The 20,933-nt window shown below is 37.4% G+C and overlaps 1 protein-coding gene across 13 annotated transcripts in view; it reads right to left on the bottom strand.

The window, feature by feature from the left end:
• Positions 1–20,933, bottom strand: part of IRAG1 (inositol 1,4,5-triphosphate receptor associated 1) — a 61,419-nt gene that overhangs the window by 30,862 nt on the left and 9,624 nt on the right. For 5 of the 13 annotated variants that reach the window (XM_042038494.1, XM_042038493.1, XM_042038496.1 and 2 more), the window contains exons 2-4: positions 3,996–4,059; positions 1,323–1,401; positions 102–287 (exon numbers count right to left, since the gene is read on the bottom strand). In XM_042038494.1, the coding sequence (XP_041894428.1) occupies positions 102–217 (116 nt within the window). In that variant the 5' untranslated portion in view covers positions 218–287; positions 1,323–1,401; positions 3,996–4,059. Of the gene's footprint in view, positions 1–101; positions 288–1,322; positions 1,402–3,046; positions 3,066–3,995; positions 4,060–13,508; positions 13,534–20,933 lie in introns of those variants that run through there. The other 8 variants (XM_042038490.1, XM_042038492.1, XM_042038491.1 and 5 more) reach the window with 5 other exon arrangements.

Here is a 20,933-nt window from a genome sequence, read left to right as displayed (position 1 = left end):
AATTGGATATAGTTTCATAAACCCCTAAACATACACAAGCAGGTTTCAGCCTCAGGTTTCCAGCAAGTGTCAGAAACACCTCTGTAAGTAAGAGAGCTTACTTTGGCTGGAGAAGTGTTGTGCTGGGCCTCTTTTGCTTGTCCCTTGTCTTCAGGTAAGGTTGGCATGGTGGGCAGCGTGAAGCACGTGGAGCTGCAATGTGGACTAAGAGGACCATGCACTGCTGGGAGTATCTGTTTCAAGTTAGCCTGAAGGCATAAGCGCTGGGAGGCCTCGTGATCTGCAGGCTGGGTTAGATGCCAAAAATACAAATCAAATCCGTTTAAAACTCTATGCTCAAAAACTGAGATCACTTTACAATAACAAGCAGTATTAAGGTTTAAAATTAAAAATGCTATCTTCTGTTTTATTAACTAAAGCTTTCAAGGTCAAGTATAACTTAGCAAATGGATTCAAAATAGACAACCTTCCATTCTTGTTGCTATTTCCATCTCTTTCCTCCATTTTACAGATTTTCATTTTGTCACTATGATGTGACCAAACTACCTTCTCTAAATATCCTCTAAGAAGTAAACAGCATCCTGGATATCACAGAACAACAGAATGGGTAAGGCTGGAAGGGCCCACAGGTGGTCATCTGGTCCAACCTGCCTGCTCAAGCAGGGTCATCCTAGAGCACATGGAACAGGATTGCATCCAGAAAGTTCTTGAATACTTGAGTGAGGGAGACTGCACACCCTCTCCAGACAATCTGTTCCAGTGCACGGTCACTTGCACTGTGAAGAAGTTTTTCCTCATGTTCAGGTGGAACTTGCTGTGCATCAGTTTTTGCCTTTTGTTCTATTGCTCAGCACCACCAAGCAGAGTCTGGATCCATCCTCTGGCACATCCCTTCAGATATTACAGACTTTGCTGAGGTCCCTTCTCAGTCATCTCTTCCATAATATGCCTTTTAGTAACTAATAGTCTTAATGCTACAGAGCATGATCTCAGATCTCAGAGGACCAAAACTGGAACCCCAGAGGGTGGCACTCTTCCTTTGAGCAAGAGCCAGACTAAGGTGAATTGTGCAAACACTTGGTGCACCTCTGCACAAGACAACAGGGTGCAAGACACTTCTGAAGCAAAACAGCAGAGATGCCCAAAGAGGGGGAAAAAAATCACTACCTATTAGCTGAAAAATTCTCATTATTAGTATCAAGGGGAGGCACTGCATTCACAAGGATAACATCAGCATGAAAGCCTGTACCAAAGTCTGAGGATCAGCAGCGCAAAGCACAAATCAGTCCTTAGAGTGGCAGTGGATGGGTTGCAATACTTACTGTTGACACCTGCCCAGGGATCAGGGCACTGTCCTCATCAATACATCAGTGTCCTCATCACTGCACTCCCCGGCGGTGCCTGCAGGTCACACACACACAGCTGAGACCACCTGGTGCCTGCACTAGGGACTGCTGGCTACTGCATTGTAAATTAACCTGCTACAGTTCTCCCTTCCATTTCAGGGGCGGGCAAAGAAATGTATTCAGGAACATGTCGGTTTATTGATGTTGCCAATTACATTTGTCAAAATACATCTGTTGCTTTGAAAAAAAAAAGGAAAAAGAGGCAAAACCATTCACAAGAAATACTGAAGCAGTCTCAGTAGTGACAAGTGCCTCACCTCAGCTCTCACAGAAAAAAATCTGTGTTGCAAAACCTACAAAATGTGTGAAAAATTTGGACTACAGAAGCAGCTAAGACCCATGCTTTTATTAGGAAACTTCCAATGAATAAAAAGCTTTAAAAATGGTTATTAAGGCAAAACATATTTAAAGTTCCTAATATGATGGAAAACAGGTATTTATGAGTACATGTATTTGAATAACCCCACAGAGATTAGACAGATAGCAGTAGCACTGAACATCTGTGTGCTTCAACAATTAAATATTTTTGTATCAAACAACAGCCACCAACTATTAGCAAAACATGAAGATGTTATGGAAGCAAGGTAACTAAAAAAAGTGACATGGACTTGCTTTTCATCTCTGTAACAAAATCCTGACATCCTATGCAAATTTGAGTTTGCAAGAACTCAAATTCAAATAAAAAACAACAACAAGAAAAAAGAGAAGATATATAAATCTGTCTGTTTATCTAATTCCTCTTAGTGTTTGCCTTATGAATTTATTATGGTTCTGATACATTCAACCCAACAGAATGCTGGGCCTGAAAAATCAGGAATGCTTCGAGTCATGGCCAAAGCATGTTTGCAGTCCTACATGGAATTGTAGAAGCTATTGCACCAAAGTGGTTTATTCCCAGTCTTAGCTGAGTTCTTTGTACATACTAAACTTAAAAAAGTAATGCAAATTATCTTGAAACAAGAAAGAGCTATTAAGCACATCGAGTTTCTGTTCATTTTTCAGATTTAAAAAGCAAAAAACTTTAAAAGAAAAAGAAACAAATCAGCCGGCTTGTCTAAGAATAGAAAGGGACAGATCCTGAGCGGTGTTGTCCTAGAGATGCAGCACAGAAAGTACAGCCAAGGGAAAATGGAGGGTAGAAAGATGAACTTATGCCACTTTAACAACCCCCAGATTTGGAGTGGACCGAGTTCAGGCTGTCTCTGACACAATTATAACCCTACTCTGATTTCCTTACAGAGCTATCTTGCAAATAGGAATAAGCTTCAAATCTCTGTGCTGATCAGTAGGAAAATTTCTTCTTCTGACTTTCCATTTTTTCCTGATGCCACTCCAGAAAACCCCGGTGCTGAGGACTATATTGCAGCAGGGAAAGCTTGCACATAATTATTCATATTCTTAAGCTTCTTAAAACAAACACCATCTTTGCACACCTCAACTGCACAGCTGCAGTCCAGTACACTGCCAAAGTGAGGGCTACTACATATTGGTATTTCAGTATAAGGATGTAGTTCAGTTAATAAACTATATGATTTGGAACTCCCAAATTATTAATTTTTCAGTCTAAAAGCTTAGTTTTAACCTCTGCAGTGTTCTTAAAATCAGTAGTCCAGATTTATTAAAGATTTTATGATGCTTACCCAGCACAAACATCACATATTGTAAATGCAAATGGATATACCACGCTCTGCAAGGAGTTCTGCCATCTTCTGATCAATTACTGCCTTCTGGTACTGGTAGGAAAGGCAAAGGTTTAGAAATGATGTAAACTTAAATGTGAATAAATGTTCTTCCATCACTGCTGAAGTGACTTTATGCCTTTTTAGTTGGGCAACAAAAACAGCACCAGTAAATGTCACGTGGCATCAAAATGCATAGAAATAGGGGCTTTGTGAGAGCACTCTACAAGAATTAGAGGAGCTTGCCTGGATGTCAAAAATGTAGATAGAAAATAAAAAAATGTCCTTGGAAAATTTCTGTCACTGGAAGGTACATTTTTTCTTTTTCAGCAGAGCATTAGGGAAGAGTGTAGCCTTGGAGTTTACAGAAATTCACACCTCTGTGTACAAAACCAGCTGACAGCCCTACAAAACCCTGAGCTAGAGTGTGGAGAACATGACTAGCCTGGTTCTAAGCCTGGCTCACCTGCCAGCTGAATAGCCTTTGGAATCATTAGCTCTGCCAGCTTTATCTCATTTCCACAAGCACAAACATGTTTCAGTCAAAGAAGGAAATGATACATTAACAATACATTGAGGTACCAACTGAAACACCTGTAATTATTGACCCCGAAGACACTGAAAGGAGAGACAAAAATATACACCTGCACTTTAAAAACAGTCAAGGTGCATGAGCATATATTAGCATCTTAGGCACTGAGATAATTTCAAGATCCTATTATTTCTATTTTGGTTTTTTCTTCATTGATCAAGCTCTGTCTGACCTGCCTCTATCTTATCAAAGGATGTCATGACATTATTGTAGTGTTTTATCAAAGTAAATTATCTCCCCCAAAACTCCATTCTTTCAGAAGTTGCAAGAGCTTCAAAATTATATTTTAAAATTAAATGCTTGTAGAGATTAACTCACAGGTCACAGGTAGAGTGGATGTGGGTGAAGATCCACAATCTCAGTCTGCACGAGCCTTGTGCACCTACAAAATGAGTTAAAAAAACACAAACAAATTACCTGACCTATTTACCAAATTCTGCTCATTCCCACACTAAGAGGAGATAATCTAAAGAAAAAAAAGTACGAAAAAGAAATAAAAGAGAGGATGGAGTGCCTTTTAACATTTTGGTCTGTTATTATAAACTTACTACTTAAAATAGTTAGGAAAAAAATGATCCCCTGAGCTCAAATTTGTAGTCAGATATAGATCAGTGAATGCACAGAACTTTCTTTTACCACTGTGTAGGCTTAGAGTACAATCTCCAGGAAATGGAGATCTGGGAGCTCTATTCCATAAAAGGGAAAAGTATTTAGAGGCCCTTGGCTTTCAGTGTGTTCTCTCTGCAACTCATTTTACCATAGTAGAGAAAGTTAAGTATAATCAGTTAACTTCCCCTGGCTGAGTCACGGCTGAGTCTGTGTCAGCGAAGGCTCAGAGAAAGGTGCTTTACTCCATCTCCACTGATAGCTTGGCACTTGACCCTAAATGCTCTGTCACATCACAGCAAGAGTACGCAAAAAAGAGCGGAAGTAAACAGTTAAGAAAGCATTTTATGAATATTTCTTGACCTTGTGCTGCCTGAGGTCAAGTCAAGCAACACTCATTTGTCAACAACGGGAGTTGCTTGCTCATGGACGCAGCTGAACTGCACAATTCTGAGTGGCTTTTTGTAACTTTTTTCTTTGTTGCCCTGCAAAGTGGTTGTCAAACATTGCCATAATAGAAAGGTATCTTTTTGCACTCCTTTTTGTATAGCTGTAAAAACATATGGGATTCACATAACATTTGGGTTAGGTTTTGCAGCTTTTGAAGTATTGAAACCCAGTAAACTTCAAACAAAGTCTGAGCAAAACAGGGTGTTTTCCTTATGTTTGTACCACAGAAGTGTTTTCAAAGAAAAAGCATGATTACAGCTTAAAATACACAGTGTGTTGGCATACATTAGCCATCACCAAAAATTTTTAAAACCTCAAACTACAAGACAACAAAATAAACAAACCCCCTAAAACCAGATCCAGAATATCTTAATAGAAATACTTTGAAATTTTGCATTAGGACTCCAAGATCTTTGTATAATAGGAACATTCACTGGGAAAAGGAAAAAAACCCCACAACTAAAGCTGACTCATGTACATTCTTGCCCTATGTGACAAAAGGTCCTACATGGAAATTGGAAGACATTTTCTCTATTGTCTGCAACACAGGAAAAAAATCGACTAGTAGTTTCCTACTGTATCTCATTTTTCATCACTTACAAAAGAGTGGTTTTTCATGTTAACTACTCAAGTTTGTAAGATATTAAGATCCTGCTTCAGCCAGTTCACTGAACCACAGTCATAGCCCCAGGACTAATATAGGGCACCTCTGTGATGACCTTAATGACCCGAGTCCTACCCACACAAACATCCATACAACTGTACAAGGTAAAATGTGGAAGAAAAAGTGGTGTTTCTCTTTATACGATACAGAACAATTCCACTGGGGCATGCAAAGTGTATATGCAACCACTGTGTGAATTCAAAGGATCTGTTCTCATTCTGAGATTAATTCCTGAGCATTGAGATTAATTCCTGAGACACTTAAGTAATACTTCTTGACAATCAGAACACTTCCAGGTTGCAGCCTCAGAGACAAGGGATAAATGTGAATAATTCTGTCACAAAATTATTTTAAAGGAAGAAACTAGCAAAAGCTGAAGGAAAATAAAACCTCTAAAAACCTTCCCTCAAACTCAGTGGTTACAGACTTCCTTTGAACTACAAGCTACACACGTAGGACTTGATTTACAGAACAGCATGACAGGAAAGAATCTCCTTTTCTGCTTCCTGTTTTCCTCATAGCTCAGGAACACATAAAACTGCATGGTTTTCAATAACCTGCTTGAGTGAGAGAAAGGAAAAGCTAGGTCAGGTGGAAAGTAAAATGTTTTGATGCATGTCCAGCCTGATTTGCATCCTGGGAGAATATCTCCAGTAATGGGTAGTCATGACACTGCTGAGACTTGAAAACCAAGACATTTGGAGGTGAAAGGTGATGCTGGTCCAACAAGACCAGCAAGGCATTTGGTTTGGTTATGTAATAAAAAATTTACATCAGAGTTTAAAGAAATCTGAAAACTAACTCTGAAAGAGTTTAGTGGAAAATGTTTTCTGAGAGTTCTGTATTTAACTCCTGAAGGATCCATTCTGGTCCCAGCTTTAGCTTTTCCTTGATACATTAAGAGAAAAAGCAATTGGACCTGATTTTGCTCACAGGCAATCACTTTGACATAGCTAAATGGAAATTTCAGACTTACTAAAAGCTCATAACTGTGTTTGAAAATAGCACTTTTTCCTGTAAAATGTCAGCTTCATTTGTTTTAGCAATGTTTTTACAGTTTATGTTTTGTTAGCAGTCAGTGATTAGATGTACTTCTCTTGCAGCAGAGCATCTGGAGGAGTGGATTACAACCCCTGTTTTTTTCCTTGCAAGAATCCTAGGCTGAATTTTATGCTGCAGACAATCAGCAAACAGATGAAGAATGTACATATTTTAGAAACACTGAGGAGCAGTATTTCATGAGCGTTTTAGACTAGTAGACCCAGATTTTAAAAAAAGGTATTTCTTTTAAGGTAAGCCTATTTTAGGCAGCCTGAAAATTTCCCAATTACACTTTTTTTTTTTTGGGGGGGGGGGGGCAAGTAGGAGTTAATGTTGCATAAATAAAACTTTTATAAATTACTCTGTTTTGGATGCAAATTTTTTCAGGGTTTTTTTATCTAGCACTAAAAAGAATGTAAAGAAAGGAGGTTATAAGCAGCACTAACTCCCTGTGAAAACAAATGGTTTTAAGAATTGCATACAAGTTCAGAAAAAAAAAAGTTCTGGTTCATTTGTAGTTTTTATTCATTCTGGGGCTTTTCTTTGAACAAATATTCTTGAGACAGAACTCCAAAATGGTAATTTTATCTGGTTGAATCTGTACCTAAGATACTGGACTCAGCTCTCTTATGAGAAGGATGTCTTACTGACCTCATTTTTTTATCCATCAGTGGACTTTCAGCTAGAAAAGCAAGAACAAGCCAACAAGAAGCACTGTTCAGCTAGGTGGCCTCTAGGAAACCAGTTGGGATGAACTTTGGGGTATTTTAAAATAAAATTAAAATTTTAAAAATAAGATCTTAAATAGTGATAAAGACAGTACATGTGATATTAAGGAAAAATGAATCCCTGATTTATTCAGTATTATGCATAAGTTAAAGAATTCAGCCAACAGTGGCAAATCTGATGATCAGAAGACTGTCAGATCTCAAGGCGTAGTTGCTGTATTTCTTAACTTGCAGATTATTTTTGATAGACTTTAAGGAAATGCAGTTTAAAGGAAGAATGTGAATATAGAGTGGGAGGATATTTGGCATGGAGAATAAGGATTTCTAAGCATAAGGAACAGCATATAAGAAAGTGTGAACATAAGAGTAGGAGAACAGTACACCAAGTGTCTTTCAGGAGGGCAGTTCAAAAGAAACCCAGAGCTAGGAAGTACTTGGAAAAAAACCTGTTACAACATAAGGCAGTGACCTTAAATAGGATAAAATAACAACAACAACAACAAATTATATGTGAGTAAAAAATGTTGCTCTCTTCCTCCTCCTAGACAACTTACTATTTCAAAGAAAATTCGTTCAGGAGGCAGTGCTACTCTTTGTTGCGTGGTGCTGAAGGACCCCTCTGATGGAGGACCTTTGCACTGATAACTCACCCAACAGAAATTGTACCATTCAAAACACCAGGAGATAATAATACCACTCAACAGGCTTTGCCTAAATGAGTATCATGTATTCAGTCACAGAGCCACTTGGGTTTCTTTCTTCTACTCCTTCTCACAGATTTGGAGAAACCTGGATATGTTTCTGATGTCTGGGCTGCATGTATTATACATCACATTCTAGTTACACATTTATTTTTGTCTATGGTGTAGGCAGAGGTGGGAGCTAGAGACGATATTTTCTCAAATTGCCACTTGACTATATTCTTAGTCAATGTAAAAAGAGAACAAATATGTTTGTGTGGAGGGGAGACCAATAAGATTACAGGAAAAAAAATTAGTGTTCCTTGGTGTCTATTCATCCTTTTCTAAGAAAAACCTTAAGGTTTCTACATGAAGTAAAATTTTTGAAAGCAATTTCTACATAGAAACATTCTATAAATTATTCTGCTTTGCATGGCAGCAGGATATCAACTTTGCATAATTTGAAAAAAACAACTACCAAAGGCCTGACTTAGGAACACAAATAAGTTGAAGGCAATAAGGGTCAAACACTATTGCTTAGTGACCCAGGAGTCTTGTTACTCGTCAAGCAAAAAATTTTCCAAATGAAGAAATTAAACAAAATTCTTTCTTTCCCAGTCACGAAGGGTAATCCCAGAGGGCACACTTTGTTGAACAAACCAACAATAAATAGCTTTCTTTGGGATCTAGAATGCAATTGTGGGCTTTCAAGCAGGGAGATTATACTTGGCTTTCCATCTTACACAGATAAATGGCAAAGCAGCAAAACAAGCATTTTATTCCCACTTTATGCTTCCTGGACACAATCAGATTCACATTTGCTTACTTTAGTGATACATGGACACCTATTTTTGCATTGCAAAAATGAACACATGTTGAAAGAGCATGAATGTGTTTCACTTCCTTTTTATGAGAAAAGAATTATGGATCCTAGTCTACTGATTTTTTTTCAAATATTGATGTATACCAGGACAAGAATAACTAGAATATCAACTTATTCAAATAAACAGCCATTGTGTGGACTTTGACTGCTTATTTTTTTCCACAGATGTGCTAGTTCACTCATCCAGGTTATAATGTCCCAACTTGGATCTAGGGATGCTGCATATTAGGTCACAAGTATTGTTGCTTTTGCTAGAAAAAGTCCAATTTTATTCCTAGAGTACACATTAAAGCTGCAGGCCTAGTTGTCTGTGAAAAAGCAAAGCTCAGCATGTCACCTCTTCCTTCCTGCCAGCATATGATGTAGAAGTGTGAAAAAGCAGTAACATCTTTTAATGCCACCTTTTAAGCTTTTTTCCTGGAAACAGACACAATTTTGAAGCCAGCAGCAAGACTAATTTCTCTTATCAATATCTAGCTCTAAAAATAGGCACAACAGGAACAGCAACAGTAATAATAATAATAATAATAATGATAATGATAATAATATGCAAAGGATGATTGTTCAGTATCCTCCAAAGAGGTGGAGTGGGGGAGGAAGTCCTCAGTGTGTGATTCAGGTGTGATGTCAATGCAGAATTGGAGCCAAAAGCCCTTTCTTTCTCAAAAGATCGATTAATGCAATACAAGATTCTGCAAACACAATTTGCAGAAGGTCTTCTGCCTGTATTGCTGAATCGTCTGCAGCTTTCTGTGTGCTGTGTTATTCCTTGCTACTGACAGTACACTTCTGGGACCACATTAGAAATACCCTGACAAGAACCCTTCAGATGTAGTCACACAGTGTTATTTTCACACTATGAAGTTCTTACAGTAAGCATTCACAAATGATGTTGTTTTTAATTTAAATTTAATTTTTAGAAGGTGTGATAGGAATAGGCAGCATATTTACAGCACAGTTCAACTTATGTACTATGTAAAGGCAGACTTTCAGTAGCTTGGATAAAGCTTGATTTTTTTTTTAAATTTTTTTTGGGTTTTTTGTACTGGTATTTAAAAGCTAAGACCCACAATATTCAGAGACAGCAAGATCACCTTGCCACTGACGCATTTAGCAAAGATATGCCACGTGCACTTTACTGGCCAAGTCAGCAATATATTGGCTTGGATGACCCACCAATGAGGCACATGCTGAATCAGCAACAAATTCCTCAGAGTCCCTCCTTTGCTAATTGGGCTTACTGAGGCAGTTTTGAGGGCTGCAAAGGTGTTGCATTAGACAGGATGATGTAGTAATTAAGACAGAGGTAAAATAAATACCCCAAACTGCACACATCATACAGAAACAAGCTGTTAGCACAGAGACTCTTTCACCAGGCATGCTCATGACATAGCTGTTCTTATATCTTACAGAGTAAAATACTAATTTGCATTCTTTAAAAGGTTATTTTATAACACAGCCACAGCACTGAGATAAACTTCAGTCATAAATAACATTTGGCGAACTTTGTGAGATGAACCCTTTTGCAAGCAGCCCACACAGTGGTTCTTCATACTTTGCTCAGATTTCTGATCTGAATCGGTGCATGTTCCAAACTCCCAACACAAACAAAGCCTTGAAATCAAAAGACTGAGGACAGCTGAGTTGTGACTGAAACTTTTAGCAGAGCAGTGCATCATATCACCAGTACAACTGACTGACTACACAGATGCTTCATCTGATTAGTGTTCTGCCTACTGTTCCTAGCTTGAAAATACCAGTATCCCAAAAGGGAGACTTAACCTCAGGTAGCACTTGCAAGCCTCTCTTGGGTAATCTCTGGCTGCATCTCTGACTTGAGAAGTGTCATGGTTCTCTCCTGCTCTTAGATCCCCAAAACAGCTACATGGCCTGAACTCTATGTGGCCAGAAGGAGACTTCCCAGTGGCTGCAGTCAAGAATCCATGGCCAAAACTATAGGGTAAATAATTTGCCTTTTTTTGTCCTTATTTGACACACAGATGAGGTAGCTTCAGGAAAATTCAACCTGAGCTCTTTATTTTAATATGAGGGAAAGGGAGAAAGCATACTGCTTTATCACTTCAGAAAAAAGAGATTTGCTGATTTGCAGAAAGGATGGTCTGAAAATGAAAGCAAGCAGTTTTTTGTGAGAAAAGAGAAGCAAGTCCCCATTTCCTGTGTTCTCGAAGTTCTGCCCACTATCAGAATCCAAAATGAGGGACAAGGGATTATTGCTAGTACCAAAAAATCCAACCAAACAAACCCAAACCAACTCCAGAGCTGCCTTTCCACTACATCACACAAAGTCTCTACCCACAGAATCTCAGGACTGGGAGCACATAGTAATGCTAAAAAGTAAAAAAAGGACAAGTCAACCTTTTATTTTTGAGGTGTCCTTAAAAGTAAAGAATTAAATGTTCTCTTACACCACCCACTTCAAAAGCACCACAACCATTCCATTTGACTTTGTCTTCCACGTATTAACACTGGGGACCTGAAGGAGAATTTAACCATCTACTTCTGGTTTCCTCACTTTAAGGAAATACAGATATATTCTGCATATGGACTAGACTGAAGTCAGCATTTCCAAATGTGCAACATCAAAGCTTACGTTTGATGATTTAAGTGAATGAAGTACATAATTCCTCTTAAACTCTTCTCAGCAGGAAGAAAAGGAGGCCTATTTTGGCTGCTTGTTAAATTCTAGATTCAGGAGCTTTACAATTTGCATTCTAATTGGGAAACTATCCTTATTGGCTCGCATCTTCTAGAAAACATGGTAAGAAAGATAATTTCTCTTTTTCTTTTAGAGGGCTACCATATACAACACTCTGAGAACACATAGTTTGCTAACTTTATTTCTGCCATTTTCAGTGATTGTTCCTCAAAACCCAGGACTAGGAAATTTAATAAAAAAATCAAAGCTATCATAACAAAAAAGGAATTTTTATGCATTGACTGGCACATACTGTACCAAAACCCTGCATTTTTCTGGGTAAGTAGACAGTTCAGAAAAAAGCTTTGAGGAAAACAACAGCTCTGCTCTTCTGGAATAGCACAAGCCAAATGTAGCAAAATGTTCCTCATGTCCTTTGTCAAAATCTTTCCTGATAAAATTATTTAGCCAACACCATTCCATTCCTGATTATATCCAGGAGCTGATCCAAAAAAATAATGTACCAGCTTTATGCACAATCTCATCAACTTCTAAAAAAATCCACACTAATTTGGTATGGTTTTAGCAGTGTTGTGCACATGGAGGCCCTAGGAAAGAGATGAGCTTATACCAGAGAACTACTTCTGCAGGCAAAGAGAATTCTGTGCTTTGGGGGTTACATTTTATATACTTTTGACATTTTTACCTCAAAACCTAAAATGAAAATAGGGGATGTGAGAAGGGCATAAAAGGAGCAGAGTTACTCATATTCTATGAGACTTTGAAAAAACTCCTGGACATGCCATGGGTCAAGATTTGCCACAGAAATATCAGACCTACTGCAATTGTTGTCTGTTTCTTTCAGGGCACTCCCTGTCTGCAGTAAGAGCAGTGAATAAGGCACGGAATTGCAGTTCAGTCCCTCAGTTCACAACCAGCAGTTCAGCCCTGGTGCAAATGACTGAGTTTGTACAATATTTCCATTGTACGTTGCAGCTGCTGAGAGTTTGATATCTCCTGGAAGAGGAGCAAGGAGACAAAGTGGGAAAGGAGCATCAGTTGTATCTTGATACTGAGCTAAATGGACTTAGCTCTCTTTCACTGCACTTTATCAGCTATGCCAGAACTCAGTATTGCTATTGTCATTACTAAGAAATTGTGATGTGTATCTAGTTATGCTAATTTTATAACTCTATATATGATGAGTCAAAATGGCATGCTGTATTTGCCTATTTAGAAACAATTTGTATACAATAAGTATGCAGTCTGCATACGTTAGGATTTATTACCTGAACTTTTTTTTCTTTCTTTATATCAAATAAAATAAACAAGGTTGCATTAAAGTAATGGGACCCAACATTAAAACTTTAAAATGGTTGTAGAAAATTGTGGAATGAAAAAGATTCAGTGCTTCTAATATATTATGAAATAAAAAATACAAAACCAGGTAAAGTATTTAGAAAATACCTCTTAAAAGAAGATATAGGAACTCATTGTAATTTTAACAGTACCACAGATCTACATAGATAAAACTAATCTTTAATAGAAGAGATGCTGAAATACCAGTTCTTCAAAAGTTTTATTGTTAATCAAGGTTTTGGGCTTTTAGAGTGCCTCTGGACAACATTCTGGCAAATGCCAAGACAAAAAGCTGTGCATTATCTACCTGAGGTAGTGGAAGGCAAATAAAAAGCCTTAAAGAGACTGAGATAAAGGCACACAGTATGAAGGATACCCATTCTTTCCAAACACCTCCTTCAATATTTTGATGTTGACCTTGAGCTGCTTTGTTTTTCTGCCCAAACAAAACAATGATTTGAGGGACTTACTGCTTTATAATTTTGTTATCACTTAAGACTTCCATCCTAGTTCCTAACTTTTAGATAATAACTGTCCTAGATAAGAAATCAATGTAATATTTTATTACTAAATGGATCCAGATACAAGAATGATAAATTAATACAGGACTGTCCAGCAATCTAAACTTTGCTATTTCGTTAAATGCCTTTACAGAAATCAACATGCATTTTAATACAGGCACGTGTATTTTTCAAAGAGAGGTTTTGTCAAAATTTTTTACCAAGCATCTTAAGGAAACTGCTCTAACAGGACAAAAGAGTTACCTCTTGTAACTGAAGGAAGAAAATAAAGGACAGAAGTTGCTCTGTGCGCTGCAGAGATTACACTTCCACAGGTAGAGGTGTTCAACATAGTCATGAAGAATCTGGAAAAGTGGATCTGTACACATGATTAAAGACAAGATGGGAAAATCAGATCTAAAGACAGCCAAGGTAGTTTATGGGATACTGAGCACCTGAATAATAAAATGTCAGGTGAAAAAGGCAAATCAATGCACATGAGAAAAAAACAAATGTAGAATATGCTTAGCTAAATAAGAGTCATTATGTTTTACAAGTCAGGAAAGAGAGTAGAGTAATTTTGAATAGTTCTCTGAAAATAGCATTCAGCAGCAGCCAAAAAGGAAAAAATGTTAAGAATTACTAGTAAAAAGCTGAAAACACTATAGAATATGAGCCCAAAACTTTAAAACAGTTCTAGTCACATATCAAAAAAACCAAAAACCCAAACAAAACAAGAACACCTTCCCCCCCCCCCCAGTAAAACAGCAACAAACACCAACAACTTAAAACCAAATGATTCATAGAAGAAAGAGTGGTCAGAAATTGCAAATGGTTTCCATGCAAAAAAGACACTTCTGGATAGAAACAGATTAGAAAATGATGAATAGACTGAAGAAGGTGGTCTATTAATTATTTGCTTACAATTGCTCACAGTACATGTGGATAAGGATGTCAAAAGCAGTTATTAGGCAATGGTTTGAGTAGAAAAGAAGTCCCTTCACAACAGTATACAATTAAATAATTGATTTTGTTACTAAAGGAAGTTGTAAAAGAATGGAGACACAATAATTCAGTTCAAACAGAGATTAGATGCATTTAGAGGAGAGGTACAGTGATAATCCTGTAAAGCTCCTGGACCTGGAAAGGCCTGAGCTGCACATGGCTGAAAACAGTGAGTGTTAAAGAAGGTTTCTGCTTTTGGAATAGCATGAACATGATCCTTATATGGGATCAGATGAATGGTTTGCAAGACCTGGATGTGCAGCCCTTATGTTCACTGGTGGAAGCAGCTTCAATTTCTAAAAGAAATTGATTGCAACAAAGTAAACAAAGGAAAAGTGCCTTTTTGTCCATCATGAGTAATTGGCAATGCAAAGACAGAGAGGGACAGAACAACAGGCAGAAGAAAGCAATGGGAGAAAAGGACTTTTTTTATATTTTTCTAGTTAATACAAACAGTACATGCTAAGATCACAGCCAGGATTAAGATCCAGGATAATACTGTGCTGGATTCCTAAGAAGCTTCCTGGAAGAAGTAAACATATCTCAGGCTGAAGAATGCTTGGCATCTCCCTGCTTTGTCATGTTTTAGATCTTCAGATGTTTTTAAGAGGCTATTTGGGTGGCAGGCCCCTGAAAGTGTTTTCAGTTCTTTAAGATGCATCATACAGAAAGAATTCAATTTCACAGGAGAAATGACAGTAAAGCAGCACTTTTCAAACTTTGCAGTCTTACACATACAGGCACATCTGCTTGCACACACACAAAATGACATTCCCAATTTTTTGGCTGTGTGAAGAAAATCCCATTTGACTTCAATACCTTTTAATAGAAGACATAGGTGCAAACCAAGATAGAAACTTCCTCTCCCAGAAAATCAAGAAGCTGAGACCGGCATGAAGGTTTATACACCACTTATTTTACAATGTTTTATTTACTTTACAAAGTATTATTGCTGTTCTCCATCTTTTTCCTACTTATTATCACTGAATCACAGAACAGCCCAGGTTGGAAGGGACCTTGAAAGATCAACATGCCCAACCCTTTGTGGGAAAGGGACCCTGGATGAGATTATTGAAGATCCTGTCTTACTGTATCTTGAAAACCTCCAGTAATGGGGACACTACCACATCCCCGGGGAGGTTGTTCCAGTGAATGATTTTTCTCATGGCAAAAATGTGTCTTTTTTATTTTGAGATGACACCTCTCCCTGTCATATACATTCAGCTGTACAGCACTGCCTACACTCCTGGTCCAAAAGCCTCACGTGTGGCTGAGTCAGAAAAACCACGAGAATAATCTCGGCTCAAATCAATGGTACAAACTGGGGGAATGTCTTAAGATGCTCTTGCACTCCCACTGGTTTTCTCTCACAGACTATATAGCAGTAGGAATAAATCTATTTTCTGGGATAGAGGCTTGAAGTATCTCTTCTTTTTCTCCATTTCTTACTAGTATTTCTTACTAGTTCAGCCAGTATAAACATCAGGTTTTATTAGGCAAAGAAATGTAAAAAACCAAAATATAAGACTGGTCTAAGATACAGTGGACGGTCGTCTCTCTTGAGATATTAAAAATTTGAAAAAGGCCACTTGACTTCACAACTCTAAAAGTTATTTCACACTGGAAGTATTATTTCCGTTGTGTACCTAGCAAACTGAATTGCCATGGTTTGGTTTGTAGGTTTCAACCTACTACATGAATCTATAACAGAAATTCCACAATAAGGTTGCTTTAACAACAAGGAGATAATATATATATCATTCTAGGTTTTCACTCACTATTGCCAGATTCTCCATCATAGATGCACACGACCAAAACAAACTACATTTAATTCTTCTATAGCAAACTTTGTAAGAAATCTGCTTTCTTTTCCACAAAGCACAATCAAAGCTTCCACTCGCTACAGAAAGAGATAAACTTCCAATCAAAGCTTTCAGTCTCTACTTTGAAGAGACAAACTGTACATTTTGTTTGCCTCTAAACCTGCAAGTTTTCCCTGTGCTGTTTTGCTGCAACGCTATTATGCCTTTAACTTTACCAGGTCACACCTTGTCCTCCCATTTTATGGCTTGCAGGACAGGACTAGGCCAGTAAAGTTTCCTATATCAAATCCTGGGTGTACAGATAAGTAAAGGAACATGAAAAACAGTTCTTCCAACACCCAAAATCCAAATTTTCACCTCAGCATCCCTCTTCCCGTTGAAGCTCTCAAACTCAGTTTTACCTTAGGCATTGATTTGTTACCCACTATGAAACTTTATCCAGTTTACTTGTGTCTCTTCATCAATTCAGTTAACTTTGCATTAGTCCTATTGCATTAGTCCTATTATAGTTATTAGAGTTGATATAAAGCAATCAAAACTTGGTAAGCCAAGGAAGCAATTGTTGTCTCATAGACAATGCAAATGCCTGCTTTTACTTGTCAACTGGAATTGCTGTTTTCATTCAAGGATTCATCAGTTTGCATGTGGCTGGATACAGTTGCTAAATGCTGATCTGAGATTTCTTTCAAGTGTTCCTACCAAAACCAGTAACACCAAAGTTGATGTTCTCTGCAGGGAAGGATCAAGAGAAGAAGAAGAGCCTAGACCTATTTCATTCTGTACATCATCTTCAATACTATATTATTAAAAATACCACATGCCTTCAACAGATTAAGAGGCATGACAATATGTATAAAGCCTTTTCTGAGGACCCACTTTGGCCTAAGGCCATCTGTCTCCTGAAGTTTTCTGTTTGGTTGGTCGGTTTGGGTTTTTTGTTTGTTTTTGAATCAACTTAAGTTCCTGTCCTAAAATCAGAAATTTCATTTAGGCTCTCTGAATTGCATTCTGCAGGAACCTCTCTTTTCTCAGATGACTACAGGGAAGCCCAGGGAGACAAACTTTGTTAGGTTAAAATTAACTTTTTTTCAAATAATGGCCTTTCCTGAAGGGACTTCAGGTTACCTTCTAAAAAAATTGCTTGAGACAGTGGAAGGAATAGTGAGCTGAAGAGAGACAACTTCTATCCTTCTCTTACTTCTTAATTATATTGGCTAAGAAATTAAATTCTTAAGAATTAAAATCTTAATTCTCTTTATTAATGTTCTCTTTTATCCAAATCCCAGGCTGCAGTAATTAGGAAATCATCTTCCCAGTATTTTTCCTCACAGATCAAAAGAAATAAGAGAGAAACAGAAAGCTAGAACTTAGAACTAGTTTCTAGGTTTTCTAGAAACATTTAATATATGTTCTACTCATCTTTTTTCACACCTTCCCTTAATTTCTTCTTTATACCTAACAACTGACTACAAACAAATAACAATTGCCAAGCTAGTTTAACAAACAAAATATATGCCTATATCTATGTAAAAAATAATTTAAATCTATCTAAAGATAAATTAATACCAATGATACCGTTTGATCTCTGCAAATAAGATGATGTCAAATTGTGTTGAACATGTTTCTAAGGCATGTAAATATTTTTTTCCAACACAAACTTTTTTGTTGTTGTTAGTGTTTCTTAGTTAGAACAATAGAACAATGTTTATTTTAATTTCCATGGCACTTAAAGATGACCTACAAATTAATTTTCTAAGTGTTCCCTCCAAGTATTATGTTTTTGACCTTGTTGAAAACAAAAAAAGTATACTTTTACAGAACAAAGAAGATAAAGTTACTAACTGAACATGCCATTTATGTGCTTTTGTTAAAGGAAATATTTAAATTTAAAGTCAGAGCCGGCTATGATTTTTTTCCTAAAATTCTCATTATCCAGTTAAATCAGAAATTATTTTCTGAAGAAACAATGGAATCTAGAAGATAAACAAACAGGGCAACTACAGTACTTTCCATAACAATTTATTTGCCAACCTGAGTGAATGGCACCACACTTTTCTATCATACACACGAAAGAAAAAACCCACTTCAATTCTAAATATGTGTTAAGTGTGATTTTGTACTGAGGTGAAGCAAAAAGCAAATTTTAATCACACAGCTTGTTTTAATTACAATCAGTTCCTTAAGTGAACATACTGCAGAGCTTCATGAATATTCAACGTTAGAGTTACCAATTACACAATATTAATGCTTTTGGCATTAAGATTTAATTTTCTTCATTTTTTGAAGCAGGGTGGAGTAATGGAATTTTATTTAGTTCACTCATTAGGTTCATACTCTGTCTTCATTCGTATTTCTCCAACTACACCAACCCAAAAGTCAGGCATTACAAAGTCACACAACTTTTCTAGTCAGCTTACTCTGCAAAGACAGGCAGAAGTTACTCATTCAACTGACTCTCACAAAGCTACCCAGCTGCAGCCCTTACTATGATGGGTAAATATTCCTGAGGAAGGTCCAAACGTTGAAAACATGCTGAATATGCTTTGCACTAGTACATTATTCCATCTTTTTAACTGGCCAGAACATTGAAATTTCACCCATTTAAATCATTATTTCATAGCACAAATGCAGCAGAATATAATGGAACCATGTTCTCAAGAAAGTGAGGGATACAACAGTTCAGTTCTGACCTCTTCAAGAGATCTGGTTCTTCACTGTATAATGACACATCTTTCACTATATCTTACAAATATTTTGGGAAAGATGATTTTTTTTTTTGCATTTTGTTTTTCAAAAGATCTGTTTAAGAACCTCAGAGCACTCAAAACACTATGAGTGTAATTCTTCACCACTTTCTAGCAAATACTTGCCAATAGAGCAAAGATTTATACTGTGAAGAAGAAATGATCACTCCCCAATGCACTTAAGTGAAACTGGCCACTGAGTCCTGCTTCTTCACCTGAACTGTTTATCAGATGTTGGTACTGTGGGATAAATGCTGCTTCAGGCTGGATCCAAATTATTAAATTCACTGTAGTAAAACTCATTGTGTTATCCAATAGCAACTGTCTCATCTCTTGCACTTCTGAACTAAATCTCACTTTTGTCACATACCTGAACCACATTGCACTTCCAGTCACCAAGAATGCACAGTTCCATCCTGAGTTTTATGAACATCCACCTAGGTGGAGCATCCAATTCAGTGGAATAATGTTTGATAGTTATGGACAAAGATACAGCTTTTTGGATATTAATTTGGCAATCCAACAATTATTTTTATCTTCCAGAAACATTTTCTTAGGGTTTCATATCTTCTTATCTATGACCCCATCCATAATTTTTACTGAACAGTTTAATTAAAATTGTTTATAAAGCAGCATTTAATTCAAAAACTAGCAAATGGGCAACATATAGGATAATCAACAAAAAAAAAAAAAAAAAAGACTGAAATGTGTTAAAAATTGTCAGAATAACAAGTGATCTGTGCAACTCTCCTATGTACAGGGCTCCTCATCACTGCACTGGATGAGACCCACTAATGAGAAATTAGCCCAACTGCTTCAAATAACAGAAGTAAAATTTAAAATGCAACCAGAAAGCTTATTAGCTATCAGAGGAATTTAAGGTCTGGAATTCTCATGGTCACCATAGTGCCCTGCAGCACAGGTGAAGAAAGGATAATGAAGATTCAGCAGGCTGATGGCTGGAATGCTGTAGGCACAAGCTTCCTGTTTTAAACATAAAGAAACAAGTTTAGTACTATCTAGATCGAAAAGGATGGGATTTTTTGTTAGTTCAAGCGAAATGAACAACTCCTTCCAAAGAGATGATCAGGCAAAGAAAGAGAACAGGATGTTACTACAGATTAATTTCTTTCAAATAATCACAGAATAACAAATCAGTGAGTAACAGAAACAAAGCATTCAGTCAGTTTGCTTAAGAGCAAATGAGATCGCATTCTGCCATTTTTTACTGAAGTTTACTTCAACAAAAAGGATCTCTAGAAATTTCTGAAGTGAGCTGAAGACGGGGGGGGGATTTCTTTAACAGGATCACTATCTCTCATTCTGTGAGCATCTGTTTAGTGTTGCTGGTTTTCCCAATGTTACTTAAAAAAACCCGAGAAGAACAAAAATACTCCTCATCCATAAACCCAATATCTGCATACTCTGAGTAATCTTCAAAGAAAGAGACCAGTATTTTGCTATATATTAAAAACCCAAACACCTAAACCTATGACAGGTGATTTAAAGGGTATGTAAAGTAGTGAGTTCAAGTGAGCAGCGTCCATGATGTGGAACTCCTGGAGTTTTGTCAGCCTTAGAGCTCGCCTAGTGACCTTGAACATACACAGAAGGACATAATTGGTGGAGAAACTGCTTCAGATGCAAGGAAATTTTCAGGGAAGAGAATCCTGAGCCCCAGTTGCCTTCTTTAAATGACCAGAAAGCAGATAAGGGCCACAGTCTCTGGGTATTACTTTCCTCTCCCTGGCTGAGCTTCAAAACATCTGTTGCATAAGGAAAGTCTAATTAGAATGGCTGCCTCTAGCCAGATGGCTGACATTTACTTGCCATGGGAAGAACCTGTCCACTGACAACATTCCCATGAACCTGACTGACATGCCTAAACAGCAGGCTGAGCAGAGTCTATAGCCTGTTCCCAAAGACTTCAGAAACCTCAGATCTTTTCCTCAGGCATTGAGGCCTCGATGGAAAAATCTGCAAAAGAGATGAGGGTCTGTGTTACAAACTAATAGTGCTCTGCTCCACTTTGGAAAGCAGACAAACACATGGACTGCCACCAACTATTAGAACTTGGTGTGAAATCACAGGAGTTATCAGCCCGCAGCTTTCACGAT

This window comes from Corvus kubaryi, unplaced genomic scaffold, assembly GCF_017639235.1.
Source record: "Corvus kubaryi isolate FWS band 111438036 unplaced genomic scaffold, C.kubaryi_AGA036_p1.0 37392, whole genome shotgun sequence".
In the NCBI taxonomy this organism is placed as follows: Eukaryota; Metazoa; Chordata; class Aves; order Passeriformes; family Corvidae; genus Corvus; species Corvus kubaryi.
The sequence above is the reverse complement of the archived record's forward strand: the minus strand, read 5'-3'. Positions and strand labels throughout refer to the sequence as shown.